This window comes from Citrus sinensis, chromosome 8 (genome assembly GCF_022201045.2).
Source record: "Citrus sinensis cultivar Valencia sweet orange chromosome 8, DVS_A1.0, whole genome shotgun sequence".
Taxonomy (NCBI): domain Eukaryota; kingdom Viridiplantae; phylum Streptophyta; class Magnoliopsida; order Sapindales; family Rutaceae; genus Citrus; species Citrus sinensis.
Window position 1 is genome coordinate 5631303 of NC_068563.1, and position 26387 is coordinate 5657689.

Sequence of the window (26387 nt, forward strand, 5' to 3'; positions counted from 1 at the left end):
CCTTTTTAAGGTAAGTAAACGCTGGAGTGGGAGGAATTCACACTCCACACTCCCACTCCAGCAAGTAAACACTACCTTAGTGGAGTGCTACAACAAACAATAGGTAATTGAAACCGATGGAAATTTAGCCCCTACAACAATATGTACGGTTTATATTGATGGTTAATTTTAAGTACGAACATCCATATGTGAATTTGTACATACCCTTCAATTATTTTAAGTTAAATCGCTATAATTAATTAGTGAAATACTAACATTCATTAATCGTGTACAAATTTAGATGATTTTTTTTTACTTAATATAGCCAGAACAGTCTCATATAAGACTTTCTCTTACGGAGATGGAAAGGTGGGTTAGGAGATGGAAAAAATTAAGGAAAAAGATTAATTAAAAAAAAAGAAGAAGTAAAGATAGAGATTGAGACGTTGGATTTGTTTGAAAAACAGTTGAAGATTTAGATGGAAGAAGCGGCGTGCACATCGCCAATTCTCCCTCCCTTACATTCCCTCAACAACAGAATTTTAAAAACGCCTCCTTAGACCCCGTCCAACACAAAAAAAAAAAAAAAAAAAAAAACTTATTAATATCTTTCAAATAAAATCTTTTTTTGCCAATCTCAAAATCTGTCAAAATCATCCTGGCTGTAGATTTTAGCAGTCTCTTTAGATACCCCAACTCAGAAGAATCATTTGGTTTGATATATAATCCTCTCTTTTTTTTGCCAGCTAACATTAGCATTCTTCGCAATAATAGGTAATCAAACATTCTCTTCTTTCGTTTTTGCTATCTGGTTTCTTGATCTTCTTGATTTTTAATGACTGCCCTTTTTGATATTGAACACACATACAGGCTTAGATTCTTAATCCACATTCATTTGGGTGGTTTTATTTTTCATTTCTATCATAATGCATGATGATGATGATTCATGTTAGCTTTTACTGAGACGTTGGTTATTGAAATGTGAACTGGTTTCCTGTGTATTTTTATGTCATGATGATGTCTAATGCTTTATGTGAAGGTTCAATATCAAAAACTGATGTGTAAAGATAGGATCATTTCTCTTTGAATGTCTTGATTTTTCTGACTTTTGGATAATGTTTGAAGGTATTGGCCTATTTGGTGAGGCATTAGTTTGGTATCCCGGAAATTTTTATCTTGAAAGCTTCAATTATGGCTGACACCATGGCTGCACCTCTTGACCGACACAACAAAGCAGGTCAGCATTTCAATCTTTTTCAATATTTCTGTCATTCGCATGTTCATTTAGATGTACACGAGCTCCAGATGTAATCCTGATTGTTTTTGTCAAAATGTAACAATCCATAGGAGTAATCTTTTTCTTACTTATACTACAAGAAACATAGGGCATGTAATTCAGAAAAAGCCTTTTGGGATTGAATCTCTTTGATGGCTTCTCGCAAACTATATGAAAAGTATAAAGTACCTGCACATGCTTGTCAAATTTGTAAGTTCTTTTCAATCATCTACTTTTCAGGACTTGAAAAGTCTGATCATGAAAACTCAGAGGATGAGAGGAAGACGAGGCTTGGGTCTCTGAAGAAGAAGGCAATTAATGCCTCAACCAAGTTTAGGCATTCTTTGACCAAGAGGGGTCGAAGGAACAGCAAGGTGATGTCTGTTTCAATCGAGGATTGCCTTAACGCTGAGGAAATGCAGGCGGTGGATGCATTTCGCCAAGCACTAGTCTTGGATGAACTACTACCCGCTAAACATGATGATCACCATATGATGTTGAGGTAATGTTTTAAGCCTTTAGTTGTAATGTCATTTTGAACCATTCACATGAAAGGTATCAAAGGCTGAATTATAAATATTGATGCAGATTTTTGAAGGCCAGGAAATTTGACATAGAGAAAACAAAACAAATGTGGGGTGATATGCTCCAGTGGAGGAAGGAATTTGGTGCTGACACAATCATGGAGGTATTTGTACTGGCCATAATTTGAGTCCCCTTGATTATCTATCATGTATTGAACGTTCCGATTTGGTTGCTTTGTTCAGGATTTTGAATTCAAGGAAATTGATGAAGTACTAAAATACTACCCTCAAGGGCATCATGGAGTTGATAAGGATGGACAACCTGTTTACATTGAATGGTTGGGACAAGTCGACTCTAACAAGTTGATGCAAGTCACCACAATGGATCGTTATCTGAAATACCATGTAAAAGAGTTTGAGAGAACCTTCATTTCCAAGTTTCCTGCCTGTTCCATTGCAGCAAAGAAGCACATTGATCAGAGCACAACTATTCTGGATGTGCAAGGAGTGGTATGTGATCATCGTTAACCATAATGTCGTATTGAGCATATGTATTTTTGACGAATGAGTTCCTTTAAAGTAGATTTCACTAAGATCAATATGAATTGATGCATCAGGGACTTAAGAACTTCAACAAAGCTGCACGAGACCTCGTTCAGCGCATCCAAAAGATTGATGGTGACAACTATCCTGAGGTACTCTTTAGATCCAGGTTAATGTCCACCTGATTGCTTTCCAATAATAACATGATGCTGATTGAATTTTTCATTTATCGCAGACCTTGAACCGCATGTTCATTGTTAATGCTGGTTCTGGATTCAGGCTCTTATGGAACACAGTTAAATCATTCCTTGATCCCAAGACCACTGCCAAAATCCATGTATGAACTTGGTTCTGTTTACCTTAAACTAGCTCTGATTTGATATTATGATTCACTAAGTAAGTTGATCTTTTGCTTACTAGGTTCTGGGCAACAAGTACCAATCAAAGTTGCTTGAGATAATTGATGCCAAGTAAGTGAATGAAGCACTCAAAGCTTCCTGAATAATAGTTTAATTCTCGAGATTTTTCACGTGAACATTGAAATGGCGGCATGCAATTTTAACTTCTATCTATATGTTTGCCAGTGAGTTGCCAGAGTTTCTAGGCGGTACCTGTACTTGTGCTGATAAAGGCGGGTGTATGCGTTCTGATAAGGGCCCATGGAATGATCCAGAAATAATGAAGGTGATTAAACATAATCAATAATATCTCTTAGAATGCATTTTCTTGTTTATTGGGCATTGATTAATATAACTTCGAAATTTGCTATTTAATTGTGGCAGATGGTTCAAAATGGTTATGCGAAATGCTCAAGGAGGACTCTGTCAGGCATTGAGGAGAAGACCATCTCCGAAGATGAGAATTCACTCTCAAAGGTACTCATCCGTTGGCATTGAGCCCCATTACTATTTAAAGTGTTGCTCGCCGTCTTTGAAACTACCCTTTTCATTGTCTTAACGATGATAGCTGATCTTTCCTTTTGTAATGTGTATTGCCATTACTTGAAGAGATATGATCCCTTCAACGCAGAAGCAACAGTAGCAAGGGATCATATGCATCCCACTTTCGCTCCTGTTCGAGTAAGTTTCCCAAACTTCCATCTCGTGTCCATTGATCGTATATCACAATTCTGCTTTTGCCTTTTTCTCACACTTTATCAGCTTCAATGTATGATTCCGGTTGTCTTCAAATTGCAGTCTTTTGCTAGTAAAAAGCTCAACAATGCTTACGAGTTTGGAAAGTCCATTCCAGTTGTTGACAAGACTGTTGATGAATCTTGGCTCAAATCTATGCCAAATAAAAAATTTGCCAATTCCAAAGGTACGTGATATGTTCACTTGATGTTTGAACCTTGTTTGTTCTTTCACCAAATCCAATAGTTGCAACATTATTGGTTTGGCCACAGATTGTTTCACAGCACAACATCCATGCAAAAGTCCTGAAGGAATAAGCAACCATATATTTGGTGGGGTCTTGGCCTTTGTTATGGGAATTGTCACCATGGTTCGCATGACGACCAACATGCCACGAAGAATCACTGAAGCCGCCCTCTATGGCAGTCAAGTTTACTATACTGACTCAATGATGAAAGGCCACCACAAGTTGACAGCACCCTCCATCTCCGGTGCTGACTACATGGCAATGGCAAAGCGCATGGCAGAACTAGAAGACAAGGTAAAGATGCTCACCGTGAAACCATCAACAATGCCACCAGAGAAGGAGGAAATGTTGAATACTGCAGTAAACCGAGTAAGCACCCTGGAGCAAGAACTATCAGCCACCAAGAAGGTACATAATTAATATATACTTGGTTTTTCATTTTCGAAATTGACCTCTTCTGTTTTGAGTTTACTGTTGCATAATTGTGTCCGATGTTTCTGTCGTGCAGGCACTTGAGAATTCACTTGCTAGGCAAGAAGAGCTCGTAGCTTACATTGAGAAGAAAAAGAAGAAGAAGAAGCTTGTAAGTTTAACATATCTCAGCATTGTGTTATGCAAATTAGTTTGGTTGGATCTGGTGAATGTTTTTTTCACATTTCAGTTCCTTTTCGGGTTTTAAATGCAGTTTTCCTGGTAGGTGAAATCTTCTTGGTTCTGTGCATGCTTCTGAGAATTGTGGTGTTAATACGGGTGGCGATGGTGATTTAAATGCAGTTTTCCTGGTAGCCCAACACTTGCTATCTGAGTATCTGACCGGCGTTTGTTTTGTTTAATATTCAATTCCAAAGCCCTTTGTGTGGTCTACGGTTTGCATTTTCTTCAGAATTGTGTACATTATCTTTCTATAATTATAAGGTCTCCTTTGCTCCTTCCAGCTCCAGAGTTCATGCAGTTACTAAAATATCTGCCAACAAATGAGAGAATAGAATGAACGTTCTTGACGTACATTGAGTGAATTATCCACTTAGCATTAATTGTTGAATCCCATGGGACTCTTCCCTGGGATTAAATTTATAAATTTTTAAGTTTAAATGCTCTTCGAATCATACCGCAAATGTCTGTACTCAGTCTCAACGAAACAAAATAACAGGTTTATTATGTCTTTTTATTCAAAAGGAAAAATTTCAATCGACTCAATTTGCGGGTTCTATGTTTTGTGTTAATTTCAACTCAACTTTCAAGTTAAATTCAAATTTCGGTTAATTAAGTACCTAGAGAGTAGAGCCGGAGTTTTTTCTTCACAAGAGAAACTAGAAACTTCGTATTCCAAAAAGTTTAGGGGAGCCGCAAAATGTGAAATAAAACACAAGCGCTCGGACACTAGAAGCTCAATGGCTTCAAATCTTAAAATAGAAACAACTTACAAAACCATAATTACTCAGGAACAAATGGTTTTCAAAGGCTAAATTACTCTGTTCAAAGGCATACAGTCTTGGAAAGATAAACATAAACAAGGACCGATCTTGTGTTAAAAACACTTGGATAGGTACAGCGTGATTGAAAGAAAACAGCCAACCCCAGACTGTGGAGCAAAACATCTTACCAGCAAAGCTTCTTTTTCTGATACAATATAATCAAATATCAGCAACAAATTATGAATTGGAAAAAAAAAAAAAATCTTATATTGTGTGCAAAAATAAGAGAATGGTGTATCAATCAACCTACCCGGAATTTGGCTTCTTCTTGTCTGTCTATGTAGGCAAGGAGGTCCTCTTGCCTCATTAAAGCTTCATGAAGAGCCTGCACAAGACAACACAAAATCGTCATAATTGTCCCCAAAATACTGTTGTTTAAAGGATGAACAGTGATGCATGCTCAAAATATACATGTACACCCAAATCTATGAATACTGAACATACCACTACTGCCACAAGAACCAAAGAAAAACTGTTCCAATGTTATTATGGTCAATGTTTAAGCAATAATTTCAGGGATCTAAAGTTCAGCAATCATACCTTCTTAGTGGCAATCAGCTCTGCTTCAAGGGCGTCTACTCTACAAACGGCTGCATGCAGCAGTTCCTCTTTCTCATAAGGCATCTCAGAAGGCTTTGCTTGAAGCGTATCAACTTTCTCCTCAAGCTCACTTAATCTTTTCGTTACAGAGGAAAGGAGGTCTACCTCAGTCAAAGATGGGCTTGGAGATGGGGGCCGAAATTCCTCCTTTTCATTCGCATCAACAGCAACTTCAGAAATATTTAGATCATGACCAGTTGATGTCTCAGGAATCCTGTGGGTAACACGGTATGCAACTGAGCGGAATAAAGTTACAAACATCATGAAGAAGGCCATAACTGCTGCCCAAATCCGAGCACGAATCCCTTCTGGAGTCTTTGAAGTGGGAAGCTGGGGAAGACTTCCTGCATTAAAAGAAAATTAACTTTTTCTTTCAGAATATTTGAACCAATAACCAAATTAAGCGACAACAAAGGGCATAAATTGCAAATTTCTGCAAGTTTCCTGACTTTAGTAGCATCAATACGAATGACTATAAACATCAGAACAATAGCATAACTTCATAAGTCTCCCTATCAAATACTGAAACCTTCATATAGAGCTCACTTTTCTTCATTTTCTTTCTTCTCAACCAAGGAATCCCTCAGTATGCCCATTTAGTTATATTCTGGGAACTATTGCCAGAACCAGACCAGGAAACCTATAAAGTCAGAAACCTGTTTGGTTATAATATCCCAAGTTTGGGTTCCTTGAATTTTAATATTTTGACACCAACAGTCATCATTTGAGCGACTCCCCCTTTTTTATACCAGAAATCCGTTGGGTTCCTTTGAGTTCTCTACCAGGGACCACTGACCACTTGATTAGAGTTATATGCAAGGAAATTATTTTTCTTTCCTATTTAGGAGGAGATTTTTATTTTCCTTGTATACTAGGATTAGTTTTGTTTCTATGGTAGTATGATTTTTACCATTTTGAGGATGATGTAATCACTTAGAAAAAAGTGGGGAGACTATAAAAGAATTTAATAGAGAAACTAAAAATTTAGAGAAGAACCTTTCAAAAAAAAAAATTTAGAGAAGGGGTGAACTCAAAAGTAAAATGAAAAGAAAACAAATCATAAAAGAAAAATAAAGACTCCCACTAAAAAAGGGGAAAAAAACTTACCTTAGATGGGAAAGGAAAGTAATAATCTTCCTCTATAATAACAAAACTCTAAGCAAATGTTAAAACAAATGTCAAAACGATTTTAAATAAGGATAATACCTTGTTCTGCATCAACCACACCCTACAAACTTGATAATAACAAAACTGGTAGGATTTAAATATCCCAAGTAGGTGTCATAAAGGGGTTCTGAACTCCTAATCTCTTGGTTGAGTAAAAGGTAATGTAACAACTCAATCCAACCCCTTGGGATTCATTTGAACCAATACTTAAAAAGAGTCCAATGTGACATAGCTGGACCAAGAGTACCCACAGAACTCATGCTAGACTCGGGTGGAGATTTGTAATACACAGGCATGAAGGATATTCTATTTTTATACAGAGCATCCACATTGTTTTACAAGCATACAAAACCAAGAGAGAGATCAAACAGATTGTTAACTAAACAATAAATACAATAGCAGACTTGTAAACCTTTGGCAGCAGGACTTCTGAGAGATGGTTGCTTCTTCCAACTAGAGTCAACAGCTTTATCAACCATGGGAACATATTCATCATACCCAGAGAAGCTTCCAGCATAGCTTGTTTTCCCAACAACCTTTGCCTGGAAATTCCCAAAAAGAATAAAAAAAAAATTTAACATCCACTGTTTGCAAACACAATTTGATAAATTTTATGAAACAAAATAAATTCCTTGTACCATCCTTAATTTATCTTCTTTTTTATTTTATATCACTGGATAGAAGATATACTAATATAATGTACCTGTTCAAGTTTGAATCACATAATGGAAAAAAGACAAACTAAAACATATCAGGACATTTCCACCTCTTCATAAATATTTTCTAAGAAAACTTATTTCTGTAATAAAACAATCTTTGATTCTTGTCGAAAAGAAAATAACTAAATCAAGAGCTAGATGCTAATGCAAGAAACATCTTAACTTTGGAAAAATGGATACTAAAATCGTAACTGTAATCACACAATAGAGTCCAAATACGCACTTCTTCACGGACAGGAGTCAATCGAAGATGTGAATAACTCTTCATTGCCTTTGGGGAAGCAATATCTTCTGCTTCTGATCCAGACTCAGCAGTAGATGTATCACTACCTTTTAACTGCTTCAGAATAGTAGAAAAAGAGAAGTGAGAATTTAACTAAAAATACAAACAGTTAAATATTGCTATGCCCTCATGAACAGATAATAATTAAAATGGCTGTACCATTGGCGGCTTAGCATAAGCAATGACTTTCCCATCGCTGTTTAGAACTTTCACAATCTGCCTGGCTCGCGGTGCTCCTCCATTAAGCACCATCTGTAACAAGTTTATATGCAGCATTGCAGCCAATATTTGAAATTAAAAAGGAATACCAATCATGATAAAAGCATAAAACATGTAGTAGACATCAAGCTGAGAAATAATAACCTTCAATATCTCTGGGTTTTGCCATGGCCCCTTATCAGACCGAAGACAACCTCCCTGATCTGCACAATTACAGGTACCTCCAAGAAACTCTGGCAACTCTCTGTAAATGCAGAAAAAAGGTTCAGTAAGATATAAAACCAGTTAACCATGTAATAAAAATGAATTAAGCAAAACAAAATAAAAAGAAATAATCTATATTAGAGAGACACATAAGACACATCTATAACAGATCTTTTACCTGGCATCAATTATCTCAAGCAATTTGCTCTGGTACTTGTTTCCAAGAACCTACATTAGATGCAACCAACAACGAATATGTCTAAATAAATATATTACATGATATACCATCACTGAACCCTGACAAAATAGAAAAATCTTTATTAAAGAATCATAACATACATGAATCTTGGAAGTTGTTTTAGGGTCTAGAAAACTTTTCACAGTGTTCCACAGCAGCCTAAATCCAGGACCAGCATTAATGATAAACATTTGATGAAGAGTCTGCATCATTTAAGGGAGTGCAAGATTCAGGATAGATATAATAACTAATTTCAGTCCCCATATAATAGCCAAAAATTTGCAAGTACTGACAACTTGTAGCGAAATAAGATTCCATACCTCAGGATAATTATCACCATCAATCTTCTGCAGCCGCAAAATGAGCTCACGAGCATTCTTGGAAAAATTCTTAAGGCCCTGAAGCATTGAGAAATCAGAAACAAATTAAGGATTAAACATTTTAATTGCAACTAAATACACAACATAACAAAAGCATTAGGAGATCACCAACAACATACCACGCCTTGAACATCTAAAATTGAAGTGCTCGAATCAATGTGCCTCTTTGCAGCAATTGTACAAGCTGGAAACTTTACTGCAAAGGCTTTTTCAAATCCTTGAACATGATACCTTATATATCGATCCATAGTGGTAACTTGCATAAGTTTGTTAGAATCAACTTTTCCCAATCTTTCAATGTAAACAGGTCTTCCCTCCTTGTCCACACCATGGTAACCATGGGGGTAATAACTCAAAACTTCATTTATTTCTTTGAACTCGAAATCCTGATAACACAAGGAAAACACAATGAATAAGGGTATTTCTAAAATCCAATTTTAGGCCACTTGTCAACTGTGGTTACCTCCATAATAGTGTCAACACCGAATTCCTTCCTCCATTGAAGCATCTCGGCCCACATGTGCTTTGCTTTGTCAATATCAAACTTCCTAGCTTTTAAGAACCTGAGAGATGTCGCAACATTGAAACGTGGGTTAAAAAAAAAAATGAAAGCTTGCATTAGCAACATACAATCACACAACACAAACTAAAAATGCCAGTGAAAATGAAGCCAAGAAAGTCAAATAAAATGTCAATCAGGAAAGCGGCACTTAAGCAGAAAACAAAAAATTAATTACATAAATAAATGCTAAGAAACACAGAACAGAAAATTTTTAATCCATACTTGGATCCTTATGAAAGAAATAGAGAATACATCATACAAAACACAATAGTTATTACAATGTACTTGTAAGGAACAATGAAGTTTTTAATCAATACTTCAAAGTATCTTGGTTAACATACAATAACTAAGAAAGAATGGCATAAGAGATTGAAAATGAAAGTAAAATATAGTTGCATACATAAAAGTATTATGCAACAAAAACGAGGATCTTAGCACCTTAACATCATGTGATAATCATCATGTCGCTCAGGCAGCAATTCATCCATAATTAATGATTGTCTAAATGCATCAACAGCCTGAAGCTCCTCAACATCACGGACATCCTCAATTGAAACAGAGCTGACCCGGCCATCACTTTTCCTTCTACTGCTCTTTTTCTTCAGAGAATGCTTGAACTTAGTGGATGCATTTAAGGCTTTCTTCTTCAGAGACCCAATCCTTGTCCGCCTTTCATCCTCAGAGTTCTCAAAATCAGATTTCCTTTCTCTCCTCTCATCACTTCCTGAGAATCCCTCAAAACCTGCGGCACAGTCAACAATCAATATATTTGCAACCAGAAACAGGTGTAATTCCACATTTGTGAAGGCAAAGAAAGAAATATAATTGACTTATCCACAAGATTTAAGTGCCGACTGCCAACCCATTATTATGGATAAAAATTTTCTGCAGCATGGAATACAAACTAATCCATGAACAACAGAAAAGAAACCCAAAATTCCAGACACTAAATGTACATGTATTGTGTAACCTTTCTAAAGGGAAAAAAAATCAATAAAAACACCAATGAAATCTTTCATCATTCTATTTGTCGCTTAAATTAAATTTTGTTTTGGGTAGAAAGCTAATCACTGTCTCACCCCCCCCCCCCCCCCCCCCCCCAAAAAAAAAAAGAAGAAGCTAATCACTGAAATAAAACTTCAAAATATAAACAAGATTTGAAATATTAACCAAGTTTCTATCAATCCCAGGGCACAAGTTCACAGCAGATCAGAATAATTTCAAATCTAACTCCTACATACGTGAACACATGACAAATTATTTTGCCAAAAAAAATTGATATTTATTTATTTAAGTTTAGCCTCATAATCTCTCAAGAACCAACTAAAACTAAACAAAACAGAAATGAAATATTTCATTCATGTCATCTTAAGCTCATCCTACTGTCTTGATTCAATCAAGTTAGTTCTTCTCACTAAAGCCACAAAAAGAAATAATTAATTAAAATTATCAAACAAAGGAAGAGTGCACAGTAAAACCCTAACAACGCAAAAAGAAAAAAATAAATCAAATTAAATAAAAGAAAATTTTTACAGAAATAGAAGCGACGGGGAGTGAGGAGATGATACTCACAAGGCCTAGCGAAGCGATCGAGAGGACCCGACATCTCTCGGTGGCGCGTGAGAGGGAAACGCGGGACTGACACTCTGCGCTTTCAGCAATGAATGGATCGGTCAAACAATCGATCGATCGATCGATCAATCAATCAATGCACCAGCACACACTTTATCAAAACCCTTGTTCTTTAGTCAAAATAGAAGCAGAGAAAGCCAAATTAGAATAAAATTCAGATAACACAAATATGAAAATATAAAAATAAATAAAATAAAAGTAAAACCTTACATACCGATATATCTGCTGCTATTTCAGCTTCGACAGGCGTCACGAAAATGATCCGACGGTCATAATTGTGTCAGATCTCAACAGAAAATAATTAGTAAATAATGTAAATAAATATTCGAAACAATTATATAATTTTGCTGCTAAAATAAATAAAATAAATTAGTTAATTAAAAATCCGCCGAATAAAACGACGGCGAAGAAAAGAGAGAGAATGAAACAAAGAGACCGTAGAAAGAGAAAATGATGGACTTTATATAGAGAGGGGGGAAACCTGGGGCCCTGTGATCAGTGGATTGTTAAGAAATACCACGTGGCGGATGATGGGAGCGGGTGTATGTTAAACGAGGGAATCCGCCGACAGTAATGAGTGAAATTACGCTGTGTTTTGTACTGTACAATGATTTGGTCGTTTCTATCACGCTCTGCTTCTAAAAAAACAATTAATTAAAAATGTGATTTGTTTTGTTATTTTTCTTTTTGTCTTTTTTCTTTTGTGTACAATAACTTTTGGTCAACCGTCGGCGATGGGTTGATGGATATTATTTTATGGATTTTTATAAAAATTCCAAAGGAAATGCTCTTCTTTGACCCCTCCTTTTCTCTTTTTTTATTTTTCATCCACCGTCTCGTACTCTTCTTTTTATATTTTTATTCCAAAGATAGGCTCTTTTTATATATTTTTTTTCTCAAGTTTAATTTGTAAAATTCCTTTTTTTATTTTGAACATATGTGAATCTGATTGATGATCTGAAATGGGTTATTTTTTACTCTAAAATGTTTTGGTTTGCTTTATAAATTAAAAAAAAAATGTAGCCATAGTTTTTATTTTTAAAGCAAAATATAGCCATATATTTTGACTTACCCAACATGGGTTGATTATGCTTGTATCCTTATGTTAAATAATAAAAATACCATTTGATTCCATAAATATAATAATGTAAAAAATATATATTTCCTCGAAAGAAGATTCTAATAACTCATTAACAACACATGTTCCATTTTGCTTATACGGACTTCTTGATAGTGACAATTTTTTTTTTTTTTGAGGCTTTAAGGCTGAGGCAATCAAATTGGCAAATTTGACTTTTCTCGCGTGAAAGTGGAGGAAAATAATTTGACTGTTTCAGATCCCCTCATTTTCACAACATAAATGAGGGTCCGCCTGTAATAAAGCGCTGCATAAGATACAGCGGAAGTTTAATTTTTTATTCTAAATTTATTGGCCGTTAGATTACTTTATAAGCAATCCAACGGCTTCGTAATTTTAGGCATAAAATAGGTCACCGAAACAGATGGTGGGACACTGGAATCGGCAAATATCCTGGTAATTATCACTTTGCTCCCTCATCTTTTAACTAAATATTAAAGACTTCATTTAATTTAGACGACTATCAAAGACCCCCTAACATAATAATATATTTTAAAACATGTAATGTTGTAAATAACGTGAATAATATTTATATTAGTGTAAACTATATTAATTATAAATCAATGCAATCATTTTTAATAATGAAATTGATCATAAACAACTTATATCATTGTTTATTATGACATTATAAATCTACAAATGTTTTGCAATATAAAAATTAGTGAGACCTCTTTAATTTTTTTTCTTTTGCAAATTTTTGCCTATTTGGTCAACTCTATATTATTGATAGTACCAAGTATTGTCATTACTCAAAATATTTTTGTTTTCAATATTATTTGTACTAGTGACTAATATAAATAGTACAATTTAGTTCTGGATATGGGTAACTATAAGATGAAAAATCTTATTAAAAATATTTCACACAAATTTCTAAGAAATTCATTAAATTACTTTTTATGGTCTCATTTACTCACTAATTTGAAGTCACAAAAAATTCTATGAATTGTTATAGGAGCTTATACATGATTACATGTAATGTTAATATTTAATGATATTGTTTTATTACTAGTATTATGATTAATGATACTATAACTCTTAATATCCATTACTAATGTTGTTAATAAGTATCTTTGTTAGCCTTACTATTATTATTGGTAAATTGAACACATATATGATAATTTTATCAATATCACTTTTCTTTTAATCAAAATGAGCGTATGTTCTAAATATAACAACATTTTATCGTAATAAACTTTTTAATAATTTATTGAGAAATGTTGCTAATTATCATTGTAAATTATTGTCGACATTATATTATAAAAGCTAAATAATTAATAATGTAACTATAATATTACATTGTTATTTAAAATAAAGTATGTATCTCTTTGTATATTTATGGGAGTAGGTTTTTGAGTTAATATTCGGTGGATCGTTGGACTTTACCATAAAGTGCATGTATACAGATTATCAAATACCATTAAATTATAGTTTATAATGTACATATAAATTGTAAATTTAAAAATATTATATAATATATTACTCTAAATAGTATTCAATTAATTTTTTTTATTTTGATATAACACTAAAAGAATTTTGCTTCATCTAGGCAGGAAAACTACTGCCTAAATGAAAACATATTTACCCATTTTCACAATTTTTAATTCTAATAATTTTTGTATATTATTTAAATTTTCATATTTTATATTATTATTCTTGATACTTTTTTTTCAAAATAACTTTATTTATTGTTCAGAAACCTAAAAAGAAAATATAAAATTTATTTTTTAAAATTTCATCAAAAAACATATCCTTTAGGCCTAAGGTTTCGTTTGTCGCTTCATACATTAAAATATATATTTTTTAATCATTATTAATTTTTTTCACGATTAATGTTCTTAATTTTTTTCTTGTCTTGTTAAAGTTTTGTAATTAACTTAAATTGTATAACATTTTGAATTGTCATTTCATTTTTTTTTAATGTTTTATGCTTCCAATATAGAATGATTGGCAAGGGAAAATATTGCAAAGCATTTGACGCAGAAACTGCTATTGGCATCCTCTCAAGTGGTTGAATCCAAGTAAGGCTGGTGAGCAGCCCAAGCTTCAGCTGGCTGTCTCCAGATCAAAGGGGAAATAGAAATAATAAAATTAGTTTTCTATAATCCCTTGGGATTATTTTATCTTTTTTTCTCTAATGGTGCATAGTTGAGTAGTGAACAAGAATTGGCATTGGTTGTAAATGAACTTTTTTTTTAATTTGTTCTCCAAAAGAAAGATGGTGTATAAATAATTTCTCTTAAAAATTATAGCATTGAATTTTTCTATTAGAGAAAATTAATTTTAATATTTAATATATTTTCTTTTTCCTTGATTGCAATGATTTTCTAATGTGTTTATAAAATTATTGTTTAATTTGAGTTACTTTTATTGTGTTTAATGTACTTGGTAAAGATAAATTAATGGCGACTTAATAGAACTGGATTTAAGTCAATGTTACTTTGTCAATCTTAAGCTAAAGATTGATGAGAGATTAAAGAAATAATTTTTAAAACTAAATATAATGATGAAAATTATATGTTGCACAATTGTTTTAAAAAAAATCTAAGCACAATTATGTAAAATAATAAAATGAGCATTAATATGTAAAAGATCAAAAGTTTAAAGTATACATACGATTAAATTCAAGAAATACCATGAAGTAACAAAGACCGTTGGGGGCCGGGGGGGAGGGGAGTGGACTTATACAAATTCATAGTGTTGAAAAAAATTGAGGGTTGCAACAATGATTTTTCAAAATTATATTGTAAGTTGATATTTATTAAAAAAAAGCGGGGTCAAACGTAATTTACCTCAATATTTTAATGTTTTACTATAATAAAATGCGACTCGTAACAACCACCTAAAATGTTGGCATACGTAAAAACATTTGGAATATAAAACCAAAAAAATGGTGGAAGTAACTATTAAAGAGCTGAACCCATAAATTGGAACGACTTACTGATGATTTGGTAAATTTCAATGGGAATTAGAGACATGAAAAATAAACTTGAAACACACACCTACATGTTGGAATTCAATAAAAAGTCTTGGTATATAGAACCAAAAAATAGTGGGAAAAAAGTGGGAGAGTTAACCTGAAAGTTGGAATTACGCAACGATAGTTTGATAAATTCCAATGGGAAATAGGGACTAAGAATTGAATTTGAAACTTTCACCCAAAATGTTGGAATTCATTAAAAAAAACCTGGAATATATAACTAAAAGGTACTGGAAATAAAAGTTGAAGAACTTAACACAAAAGTTGGAATAACTTATTAAGAATTTGATAAATTCTAATGACAAGTTGGAATCTAAAAAATAAACTTGAAACTTCTATTCAAAATATTGGAATTCATTAAAAAAAGTAGAAATATAGAACTAAAAAGTGGTGGGAACAAGAGTTGAAGAACATAACGCAAAATTGGAAACGACTCACCCACAATTTGATAAATTCCAACTATAAGTAGGGATCCAAAAAGTGAAATTGAAACATACACCCGAAATTTTAAAATTCAATAAAAAAAAGTAGAAATATAAAACAAAAAACTAGTAGGAAAAAGAGTTGATGAATTTAACCGAAAAGTACGAACAATTTACCAGGAATTTGATAAATTTCAACAGGAAGTAGGGATATAAGAAGTGAACTTGAAACATCCACCCAAAATATTGAAATTTAATAAAAAGGGCAGGAATAAATAACCAAAAAGTAGTGGGAATATGAATTGAAGAGCCTAACCCAAAACTTGGAATAACTTAGCAAGAAATCGATATATTTTAAAGAGAAGTAGGGATCTAAAAATGAACTTAAAATATCCATCCAAAATATTGAAATTCCATAAAAAGAGTAGAAACATAAAAGGAAAAACTGGTGGTAATAACAGTTGATAACTTTAACCTAAAAGTCGGAATAACCTAACAAAGAAATTGATAAATTTTAACAGGAAATGAGGATCTAAAAAGTGGACTTGAAACTCTCACCCAAAATATTAGAATTCAATAAAAGGAATAGGAATATAGAATCAAAAAGTAGTGGCAACAAGAGTTGATGAACTCAACCCAAAAATTGGAATAATGGACTAAGAATTTGATAAATTCCAATGCGAAGTAGGGCTCTAAAAGTAAACTAGAAATATCTACCGAAAATGTTGAAACTCTATAAAAATAGTTGGAATCTAGGACTTAAAAGTGGTGGGAAAATGAGTTGGAATAACTTACCAGAAATTAGATAAAGGCTAATGGAATGTAGGAATGTTGAAAGTAAACTTAAAATATCCACGTAAAAAGTTGGAATTTAATGAAAAAAGTGAAAATATAGAACCAAAAACTGGTGGAAAAATGAGTTGAAATAACTTACCAAAATTTAGATAAATCGTAACAAAAAAATAGGAATTTGAAAAGTAAACTCGAAACATGCACTATAAATATTGAAATGTGACAAAATAAGTGAGAATATAGTTATTTTGTGACTTGTTTATAATACTTGTATAGTTTCTTGTACTATTTATAAATTTAAAATTATTATATTCTTTTGCTTCATTTAATTACAATTTTATCTTTTTTTCCCTATTTTTTTCATATTTTTTTCGCATTAAAAACAAATTAAAATGTAATATTTATTATGTTAACCGGTTAAAAACCGGTTGTACTGGTTGCGTGCATGCGCTGTATGAGATACAGCGCTGCACTGTAGGTTGACTCCATAAATGATCATATTCCTTTCTGGACTTTGCTTTTATTTCAATTTCAACGACTCCTGTAATGAACAGATACATGCAAGATAGAAAAGAGTATCCCAATCCCTTTCACTAATCTCTATAACGATTAACAGTGACAACAACAAAAAAAAAGCACAAAAATACCAAGAATTCCTTTCTGACAGGCAGTTTCCCACGGCTTGCTTTAAAGCTAAAGAAACAAGGAATAAGCCATTTGTCAAAACGAGTAGTCAATTAATTAATTACTTGGTCATAAACAAGTGGCGAATTAGTAATTATGAATCATCAAGCTCAAGCCCCAGTTGCCCTAATTTACTTATTAAAATCCCCCAACTACCCAACCCAGCCAACCAATTTTGTAAGTCAAACATAATACTAATTTCTTAAGAGGGGCTACATCAAGTCTTACCTAAAGCTAATGTATACGACTGCTAATGTTTAATGCCTACCTTATTTCTTTTATCGAGACCTGATGATGCTTCAATTGGCTCAAAATAGGAATGAGATAAAATTTGCTGTGATGTTAAAAATATGATAAATATATAAGAAATAGATATTGAGAGCAAGAGTAATCTGAGTAGCGTTTTGATTTACTAAAATTCACTTTTATATGAATTCCATATGTCGTCGTAGTCGTCGGCGTTTTCATCATCCTTCATTGGACTGTGGACTTCATTAACATCTGCTTCTGCATTTTGATCTTGCTCAACTTTTTCCGCTTTATCCTGCAAATACACAAATATAACGCTAAAAAAGTTAAATGGCACTGCTTTTTATCTGAACATAAATCATGATGAGCCCAAAAAGTCAAATGAAAGCGACAATCAAGACATCACAATCACCCGTGCAGCATAAATAATATCCCTGCTTAAGCTTTACAAGAAAACAATATTAACAATTTCTTACTTCCATAAAAACTTTCGAAAAGCAAAAGAGTCTTAAAAATGTCAAAATACACATCTACATTATATGGAAACACATCACCAAATTTGTTCCATAAGCAAAAATATTCATTGACGATGAGGGGTAAAAATGATAAGATATGAAACATAGAGGACCATGGTGTAAATTTTCACTTGGACAACCAGTATTTGGATGGTCAAAATGATTAAAACTGAAAATCAACATCCTCAAAGGATTATGGATTGGATGATTTGTTGTCTTTAATACCCCCTTTAGATCTCTCAACTGTGTAACTTATACATAAATTCTAAGTCCAAAATTGTCCAAAAGTTCCGCGCAGAATTCTTAAAATATACCGATTCTGCTCTTCTTAGAAGCAAGATGCACAGAAAATGAGGTAGATGAATAAAAACAATGCAATGCAACACACAAACAAAAATTTTCATTTTGGAAAATACAAGGGAGAGCAGGAAACAATACATTATACTGGGGATTCAACTCCTCCAAATCCTCGTCTATCATGCTAGCTGAATCATCTTCTTTTGCATCCTGTGCTGCTTGAGCAGCAAACTGTTGCAGCTGCTCAATCACCTTTTCAAAATGGGAATGATCTGAAAGAAAAATAATAAAAATATTACCCCATAGCTTAGAAGCATGTCAAAATTCACAATAACAAGATCTAAGCTTCCAATAGCAACAATAATTAGAAATCTTACCTTTGGCACGATTCGTTAGAGCTTCAGTTAACCTCAACGGGTGTTCACGCTCTTCCTTTTTATATTTTAATTTGACTTGTTGGCGTGTTCTTCCAGGGAAAAGTTGTTGGATCATTGACAGATCTGTACCAAACTGCCGAATGGCCTAAAATCCACAGATTCAGACATATTGTTAAAAACACTAAAACTAGAGAAACACCAGGGAATGCCTGGATGATAGGAAGATGCAACCTCATCTGTACAATGAAGTTTTTAAGCATTATATTTGCCACATTTATAAGAAAACAAAATAAAGGATATTGGTTAAATTAATTAGAGAGTTATGGAGAATTTTAATGAAATTTTAATTCTCACAAAATAAACATCCAGGTAAGCAACATTACTAAGAAATGTTGGCGATGTGTGAACCTCTAAAACCTCTTCCTAGTTGAAGAACTGAGATCTGCTTACATCAGCCATGACAATGCCAAAAAAGAATGAACTCTCCTAGGCATGGATTTGATGTAATGACTATTTGGAAAATTAGAAACTAAAAATTGACCAGAGCCTATGAGAAGATCTCTAGACCTAATAAACTCATTGGAAAGTAACAAATGTTTCTAGATGCAACATAACAATACCGTACAGTCTATCCAGGCCTGCATTTGCAAGTTGCAAAAGAGAAAACCTAACAAATTCATCTGGATTCATCAACATTAAATTCGTGCAAACCAAGAATGCTTCTGCTTAACAAACATGTTAACTTAATAATTCTAACAAAAATAATAGCCAATGGTCCTGCAACCTAAGAAACATACATTACAAAGTTTCATCACCAACATCAATTTAAGTGATTAAGGATGTCCTAAGAATAATCCCACATTTCTTAGGTGAAAATGGTGGAATTAGCATTTACTGACAACTTTCATCAATTATACTTCAAGTATGTGATAGTTGATATACAATGGAACAAGTAAATAAAGAAAAGGTCTGGCTACACATACCTCATAAAACAATTCTGTTTCTTGCTTCGACCATCGTACAGTGGGTGTTTTCTTCATGAAAGACTGATAATTGAAGAAATGAACTCTTGGCTGAACCCTATCAGTAGCTGGATCACCAAAGGAGCCATTGTCTTGTTCTGAAGCAAAGGTCTCATCCTCATTATGATAATCTTCCTCACGGGATGAATGTTCAGCACTGAAGAGAGAAAATTGTAACCAGAAAATTAAATCAACCGAATGCATAGTACTCAAGAAAAAAATGTTGAAACAACATAAGACATGCCATTTAAATGTTATTCAACTTTATTTTGCCCATGAATTATCATAACACATGCAGAAGCAATTGTTTACATCTCAAATGCAACTTTCATATTAAGGTGGCGGATGCAAATTTGTTAGTAGGAATTATTTTAAGAATTGGCTTTCTGGATGTTTTCAAAAATAAGGAGCCTGACAAGCATAAAAATTTGTTTAATGAATGAACATTTATGCAGCTAGATGCTTTAAACTTTGGCTAATTTTCTCCAAAGATGAATATTGGGATTTCTCAGCCCCTTGTGACAGGTGGGACAGCTTACAAGTCTGTTGAACTACTAATTGGACTCATTGAAATACATTTTAATTGGACCATATTCCCACTATGAAAAATCCTACCAACTTAAATTTACAGCTAAATGCACAACAAAGATGCAACATATTTAGAAAAAAATATTAAAGATATGGAGATAATCAAGGGTTTATAATTTATCACTCACAACCTCACCAACTTACTGTAAATAAGATTTTAAAAGCCACCCCCACTAGTTTTGCAAAATGAAGGCTAGGCAAATGAGCATTTTCTAGAAGCCAATTCAGGTTTACCAAAATGACCTCAAAGCTTTTTTATTAATCTGACGTCATTTTACCTAAAAGGAAATTTTACATTGAATACAAGCAATAACCATAATGCAATACACATATAACCTTTTATTGCAGGACGCACTTGTACCCATATTTTACCTCAACCCAATGTTGGCAATCCATGAAAACAAGCAAGGATTTCATTGGCATGGAAGCCAACAAATAATCATTGCAGCATAATGGACACCATTCCAACTTCCAAGCTCTCTCTTTCATGCCAAATCATATCATCGGCAATCATTATTTTCCTCTTATCATTAAATATAGCAGTGAGAAGTGAAAACTTATGTCTATATTGTTTTGCATATTACCCAACTTATCAGATTTCATTACGTAAAGGTATTAAAAATATATAAGGGGAATTTCCGGCCAGGTGTTTGCGCTTGGCGTAAATACACTAGGTCCTAAAAGATGGGATTTGCAAGAATGAAGTCCTTTCTGTGACTACAAGGTTGTTTCTATCAGTACAAAATGGACAATTTGTCGTTATATAAGATATTGCTATTTCAAGCAGGAACTAGCTGCCACAAATCAAACCTTTGGAGACCGGTTACAAGTCATTAGAAAGATAGATATGCACATGAAAGTGCATGCCACACAGGAAATATACGAACGGAGAAATCAACGTGCCCTTCATGGCTTGAGATTCCCTAATGCATTCTCAAATTGGAATGACAAAACTATTCATATGTAATTTGGATAGCATATAAATTGCAGACAAGAAAACAGAAATAGCAGCTAAATAACACAGCATTTTTTTTCACAAAAGGAAGAGACATTTTATATGCGACTTCTGTTGTAAAAAACGCATGTACCTTTGATTTTTCAAGGGGGTTCCCGTTGCTTTTGCCTCTTTACTCTGCAAATTCCGGCAGACTTTAATCAGCATAGAAATTAAAAATTTATAGAACCATAAGAATGGCAAAACAGAGGATAACAATTACTCTAGGAGTGCTATATGAAATACAAAGTATCTTTGTTCATAAAATATAAAAATCTATAACATAGGAATCTTACCGCTAACCGCTCCTTATACTCTGCCAACAGAATAAGATCCTTCATAGGCACCTTCTGAGGATCAATTTCATCCTCTGGCGTTTGAAGCAATTCCTTATTCACTACAATAGAAAGAATATTGAATCCGAATTTAAATAAGAATCATTTTATCACATAATATATGTCATCAGAATTGTCAATTACCAATCCTTCTCTTCCGACGAGTTGAATGAGAGAACTTCTTTGGAGGATTTTTGTCTGTATCTGATGCTTCATTGGCTTTTTTACGCTTTCGAACCGTCTTTCCATTTTCAGACACGGTTTCCTTCGACTTTCTTGGTGCTCTTTTCTTCTCAGACGTCTTTTCTGCACTATTTCCGCCAACATCACCTTCATCTTCATCTACAGCATTACTTGGAGGTTCAGCACTGAAGCTTCCATCATTACGGGCCTCATTGTCAGGCTCATCAACAAGTTCGGGAACAACTACTCCCTTTCTCAACTGTCTTAATAATTTACCAACTTCAGTCTCCTTACCAGCCTGTGAAGATTCAATCAACCTCTGAGAAAGACTTAGCACAGTTGATGCTTTTGTTTCCTTACCCATAGCACTCTGAGAAAGTCAGAAAAATTAAATTAAATTAAAAAATGGGGGATTACGGCAGGTCTACATGATTCAGCAATGCAATTAATAAATGAAAGAACCAAACTCAGAAAAAACAAAATCTACAGGAGCAAATACCTGGCTTTCAGTTGTTGCTGGAAAATCTTCATGTTGCATGTCCCCAGAAGCGGCAGCATCTGTGAAAGATGTTTCTGCAAAATTTGTCAGTTCTTCATTCACTGGGAACTCAGAGGAAGTAGGATCTGGGGGAGTAGTACCATCCAAGTCTATAGATGAGTAATCAAAACAATCCTCAGGTACAGAGGCAGGAATTGAACCCTCAGACATGAACTGAGATCCAGAAGAAACAAACTGAGCATTTGGCGAATGCATAACAGATTCAACAGCATCAGGATGAGGCACACTACTAATATTAAACTTCTCGCTCTCGGTTCGCACCTGCGGCCTGGGTTTGTATTTTGCGGCACGTTGTCCTAAATGAAACTGATTTAATGAAACCTTGAAATACAATGTTAGAAATGGAAAAATAATGAGAGTAGATGGCTTCCAATACCAGATGCAACAGCTTCCTCCGAAGTAGAATCTAGAAAATTCAAGTCAGGAAAGGCCCCGTCTTGCTGAACCTAACCAATTCTAGACAATTTAATCCAAATACTATTTCAAACAAAAACAATATAATTTTAAAGAAGTGTTTATTTTCAGTATATCACCTCTCTTTCTAGCCTTGCATCATCAACAGGAATACCTCCAGCATTATTTGTAAGAGCTGCCTGCCCACAGGATATTGGATCTTGGGTCAAGAACATATCAGCAGAAGTTTCAGCTTGTGCGGCATCGCATACTCCAGGTGCTGCATTGTTGTCAGAGCTCAGACCTTCAAAGACAACAGCTTCGCCTCCGTTGTAGTCGGAAACAATAAGAGCTGGCATCTCTGAAATGTACAAAGTGATCACTAGAGAGAAAAGACTCCAATTAGATGTTACAACAGGTCAAAAACTTCTTATTACCTCACCTGTTCCATTTGAAGATTGACTTTGAAAATCATTGAGAGATTCCAAACCAGAAAGTACATCTGCATTCTACAAATACACAACTTGTCAAGAAATACTGGATAAATCAGCAATAGCAAATGAGAGAAACACTTTTGTTTTACCTGCCCAGCTGCCTTCTGAAAGGAAGAGAGCAAGTCTCCACAGCCATCAGAGGCCGTGACCTCAGAATGCAGAGCATTCTCAGAGCTCTCATTTTCTTTAAAGTGCTCAACTGTCCTGACAACTTCCGAGGCCGGTACAGAAGAAACAACAGGATCCAACAATTGGCTATCTTTATCTATAACGTCAACAGATGCAGTTCTTTCGTTTCTAGGTCTTGGTTTGGCTTTGGGTTGAAACCTACCACGTACTGTTAAAGGATTCAGTACCAAAACCATGACTGCAAATACAGATTTACAAATGCAAAGACTTATTTTCCTAAAACTGTTTAGTTTCCCAAGCAATCCTTACCATGGTTTACTGCAGGTCCAGATTCATCAGCAAAAAGGTCAGTATCCAAATCCATATAGCTTGTCTAACATCGACAGCATGACACTTATGAGAGGGAATAAACGAAACAGATCAGTGCAGTAAAACTCCTGAGAGATGGGGAAACCAAGAGCGGGTCAAGCGGTCAATATTAAGATTGAAAAATCAAAGGCTAATCCATATAAACTCAAAGTATATTCTAACTCAATATTGATAAACATACATGTCGCATCTTTCATAATTCCCTTCGTTTCTAGGTTCTCTTTTGTCATTCTTTTTGGAACCAACAATGTTGCATACTTAACTCGACAATGAAACCGTATTCAATAAACATTTGGAGCTTGTATTGATGTGTTGTGTGTGTTCTGGTTCTACATTAATAAGTAGTTCTAAAATGATGCGTTTCTACATTAAAGTTTCACATGCGCTCTAAAAAATATTATATTTATAAGTCCTCCAATGCAAATTTAATCCAAAAACACAAAATTTCTAACGGCGATTCTATCTTAATAATCCGAACAAAACCAAAAGGCCAAAAAAAATACTGTTTTCAATTGAAAACCGAAAACATATACACAGAAATTATCTGCAAAGAAAAGAGAATTAGAAAGGGAAGAAACTACCTCTGCATCATCATCAACGTGGCTAGGGTTTTAAGTCTCACACCACAGAGGAGTTAGGGTTTTTTCGATTCTAGGGTTCGAGAAGGGGAAGGGGAGCGAGGTAAAGCGGTGACGTTTGAACCAGAACTAATCTAGTATTTTAAAACGATAACTACAATTGGATTACTTGGCCCAGTGGTGAGGAACGTGTGGGGAAAATAGCGAGGAAACTGCATGGTGTTCCTGCAAGCTGGGTTCGAATCTCAACTAGAACCACCCCCCAATTTATACTCATATTTCGCAATGTTTTTTGTTGGGGAAAGGGAAACTTCTATTCAGCCCCCTATAATTAATGCTAAATGCAGTTTGACACTGTAAGATCAAAAACTTGCACAAGGGCCCCTTGCCCCGTTTAAAGTTTAAACGTCCGGTGCCAAGGCCAGGGTTATGTACACCTAAGGAAAGAAATGAAAGTTACAAAGAATATGCTAAGTATACTACTACGAAAGCTCTGGTAAAACGGGTCATCGGATTGTGTTTATGTTGTATCAGCTTTGTGTCGTGTTAAATTTAGGTCGATCCAAACCCGACCCATTTAATAATCGTGTCAAAATATTGAGACCCAAACCCGATACGAAAAAATAATCGGGTTACCCAATAACTCGCTTAATATCTATATATTAAATAAAAATTACATCAAATATTTACATATTATCGTCATACATACGTATGCGCATACATACATACATCCATACATCCACACATACATACATAATTTATCGATATTATAAAATATACATATCTACTAAAATATTACACACACTATTGAGGTTTTAATTATATATATGTAAATAATATTATATACCAATATTACAAAATATACATGTCTACCAATATTTTATACATTTATATTATTAAAGCTCTAAATGTCTTTAAAATTTTATAAATAAAATATTGTGTCTATATTCATCATTTTAAAGAATAAAAATAAAAAAGAAAATCATCTCTAATATTTGAGTTTTGATGACAATAATCTGTAAATTATTTTAAAATAGAAAATATAATCGGGTAAATGGGTCAAGAATTTTAACCATAACCCGACACGGAAAAAAATTATGTTGACCCGGACCCGACCCATTTAATAATCGTGTTAAATTCGACGACTCATACCCATTTATTAGTGTCGTGTTCATGTCAGATAATCGGATTGTGTCAAATTTTATTAGCTCTACTACTACAACCTTAAAAATAAGCATGTTTACTAAAAATTAAAAATAACAAATTGAATGAAACCATTACGGCTTGATCTAGTGGCTAGAGTCACTCCCTCACATTTAAGTAGTTTGAGGCCCTACAGACGTACTATAGGGGTTTAATTTAAATTTCATTCCTCAAAGTTTCTTTTAGGAATGGAATTGATATTTGAGAGGGTTATATCAAGAGAAATAGTCTCCTAAAAAAAATAACAAATTGAATGAAGAAAATAACTCAATGTTACAAAAAGAATCGTCACTGTTATATAATATTAGATAGTAAAATTTGCGAAGGCAGCAGCAGCGAACCAAGAAATAAAAACCTTGTGCAGCAATAACAGTGACGCCACTTGCAAGAAATTGTGACGGTGGGCCGGCGGCAGTACCAACAAAAGCGACCAAGCGGATTTGTACGGCGGCGCGTTTGGTAAACCGGGAATGGAATTTTGTTTTGGGCTAAGGTTTGCGCCGCATGCCACTCACTGTACTCGCCATGTACGTACATATTACATTCTGATATCTTAACGTGGGCCTAGCTTCTTTGTGTCCTTGGATCCAGACTCACGGTCGTGCTTTGGGCTTAGCCTCTTTCCAATCTGTTTGCACACGCGAAACTCGCTACCCCTCACAATTATATTGATTTGTAAATTTTGAACCATCTAAGAGCCAGATGGTGAATCACTTTATCTTTATTCATTAGGAAAAAAAAATAAAAAATTATTTATTGGATTTGAGGTTTATTTATTTTATTAAATTTAAGGATATTTTTGTAACTATAATTTTTTATTTTTAAAATTTTATAAAATAAAATGATCTTTTAATTTATTTAAGGTTAAAATAGCATTTTTTTTGTGTCAAAGTAGTTAACTGATACAA

General features: G+C 33.9%; 3 protein-coding genes across 17 annotated transcripts; 1 reads left to right on the top strand and 2 right to left on the bottom strand.

Annotated features, from left to right (window-relative positions):
- The first annotated feature begins 322 nt into the window (after window positions 1-322).
- LOC102612595 (phosphatidylinositol/phosphatidylcholine transfer protein SFH3) lies at window positions 323-4636 on the top strand. Of its 4 annotated transcripts, XM_052432012.1 has the most exons (14): window positions 323-753; window positions 1105-1216; window positions 1496-1757; window positions 1844-1943; window positions 2023-2289; window positions 2397-2474; window positions 2558-2659; window positions 2743-2792; window positions 2907-3006; window positions 3105-3197; window positions 3330-3401; window positions 3519-3642; window positions 3728-4110; window positions 4211-4636. In XM_052432012.1, the coding sequence occupies exons 2-14, from the start codon at window positions 1171-1173 to the stop codon at window positions 4379-4381; spliced, it is 1848 nt and encodes a 615-aa protein (XP_052287972.1). In that variant the 5' UTR covers window positions 323-753; window positions 1105-1170; the 3' UTR covers window positions 4382-4636. The 4 variants fall into 4 exon arrangements, with proteins under 4 accessions (XP_052287972.1, XP_052287973.1, XP_052287971.1 ...); XM_052432013.1 differs by lacking the exons at window positions 323-753; window positions 1105-1216 and having other exon boundaries at window positions 1259-1757; window positions 4211-4285; window positions 4400-4636; XM_052432014.1 differs by lacking the exons at window positions 323-753; window positions 1105-1216 and having other exon boundaries at window positions 1260-1757; window positions 4211-4285; window positions 4388-4636.
- A 442-nt stretch (window positions 4637-5078) lies between these two features.
- LOC102612902 (phosphatidylinositol/phosphatidylcholine transfer protein SFH8) lies at window positions 5079-11607 on the bottom strand. 2 transcript variants are annotated; one of them, XM_006487180.4, is made up of 15 exons: window positions 11396-11607; window positions 11122-11291; window positions 9988-10291; window positions 9451-9550; window positions 9107-9373; window positions 8928-9005; window positions 8709-8810; window positions 8548-8597; window positions 8310-8409; window positions 8106-8198; window positions 7887-8000; window positions 7357-7486; window positions 5718-6121; window positions 5428-5502; window positions 5079-5322 (listed from the first exon to the last, which is right to left on the bottom strand). In XM_006487180.4, exons 2-15 carry the CDS (start codon window positions 11153-11155, stop codon window positions 5302-5304), a joined length of 1872 nt encoding a protein of 623 aa, XP_006487243.2. In that variant the 5' UTR covers window positions 11156-11291; window positions 11396-11607; the 3' UTR covers window positions 5079-5301. The 2 variants fall into 2 exon arrangements, with proteins under 2 accessions (XP_006487243.2, XP_015388422.2); XM_015532936.3 differs by having other exon boundaries at window positions 7887-8003.
- A 5890-nt stretch (window positions 11608-17497) lies between these two features.
- LOC102613204 (transcription factor TFIIIB component B'') lies at window positions 17498-24488 on the bottom strand. Of its 11 annotated transcripts, none has more exons than XM_052432450.1 (16): window positions 24280-24488; window positions 23639-23766; window positions 23290-23537; window positions 23149-23215; window positions 22847-23067; window positions 22690-22759; window positions 22575-22609; window positions 22394-22466; window positions 22254-22312; window positions 21716-22124; window positions 21533-21633; window positions 21331-21374; window positions 19616-19811; window positions 18633-18777; window positions 18397-18527; window positions 17498-17738 (listed from the first exon to the last, which is right to left on the bottom strand). In XM_052432450.1, exons 2-16 carry the CDS (start codon window positions 23691-23693, stop codon window positions 17607-17609), a joined length of 1986 nt encoding a protein of 661 aa, XP_052288410.1. In that variant the 5' UTR covers window positions 23694-23766; window positions 24280-24488; the 3' UTR covers window positions 17498-17606. The 11 variants fall into 11 exon arrangements, with proteins under 11 accessions (XP_052288410.1, XP_052288409.1, XP_052288408.1 ...); XM_052432449.1 differs by having other exon boundaries at window positions 22254-22327; XM_052432448.1 differs by having other exon boundaries at window positions 22254-22466; window positions 22690-22753.
- Between the last annotated feature and the right edge of the window lie 1899 nt (window positions 24489-26387).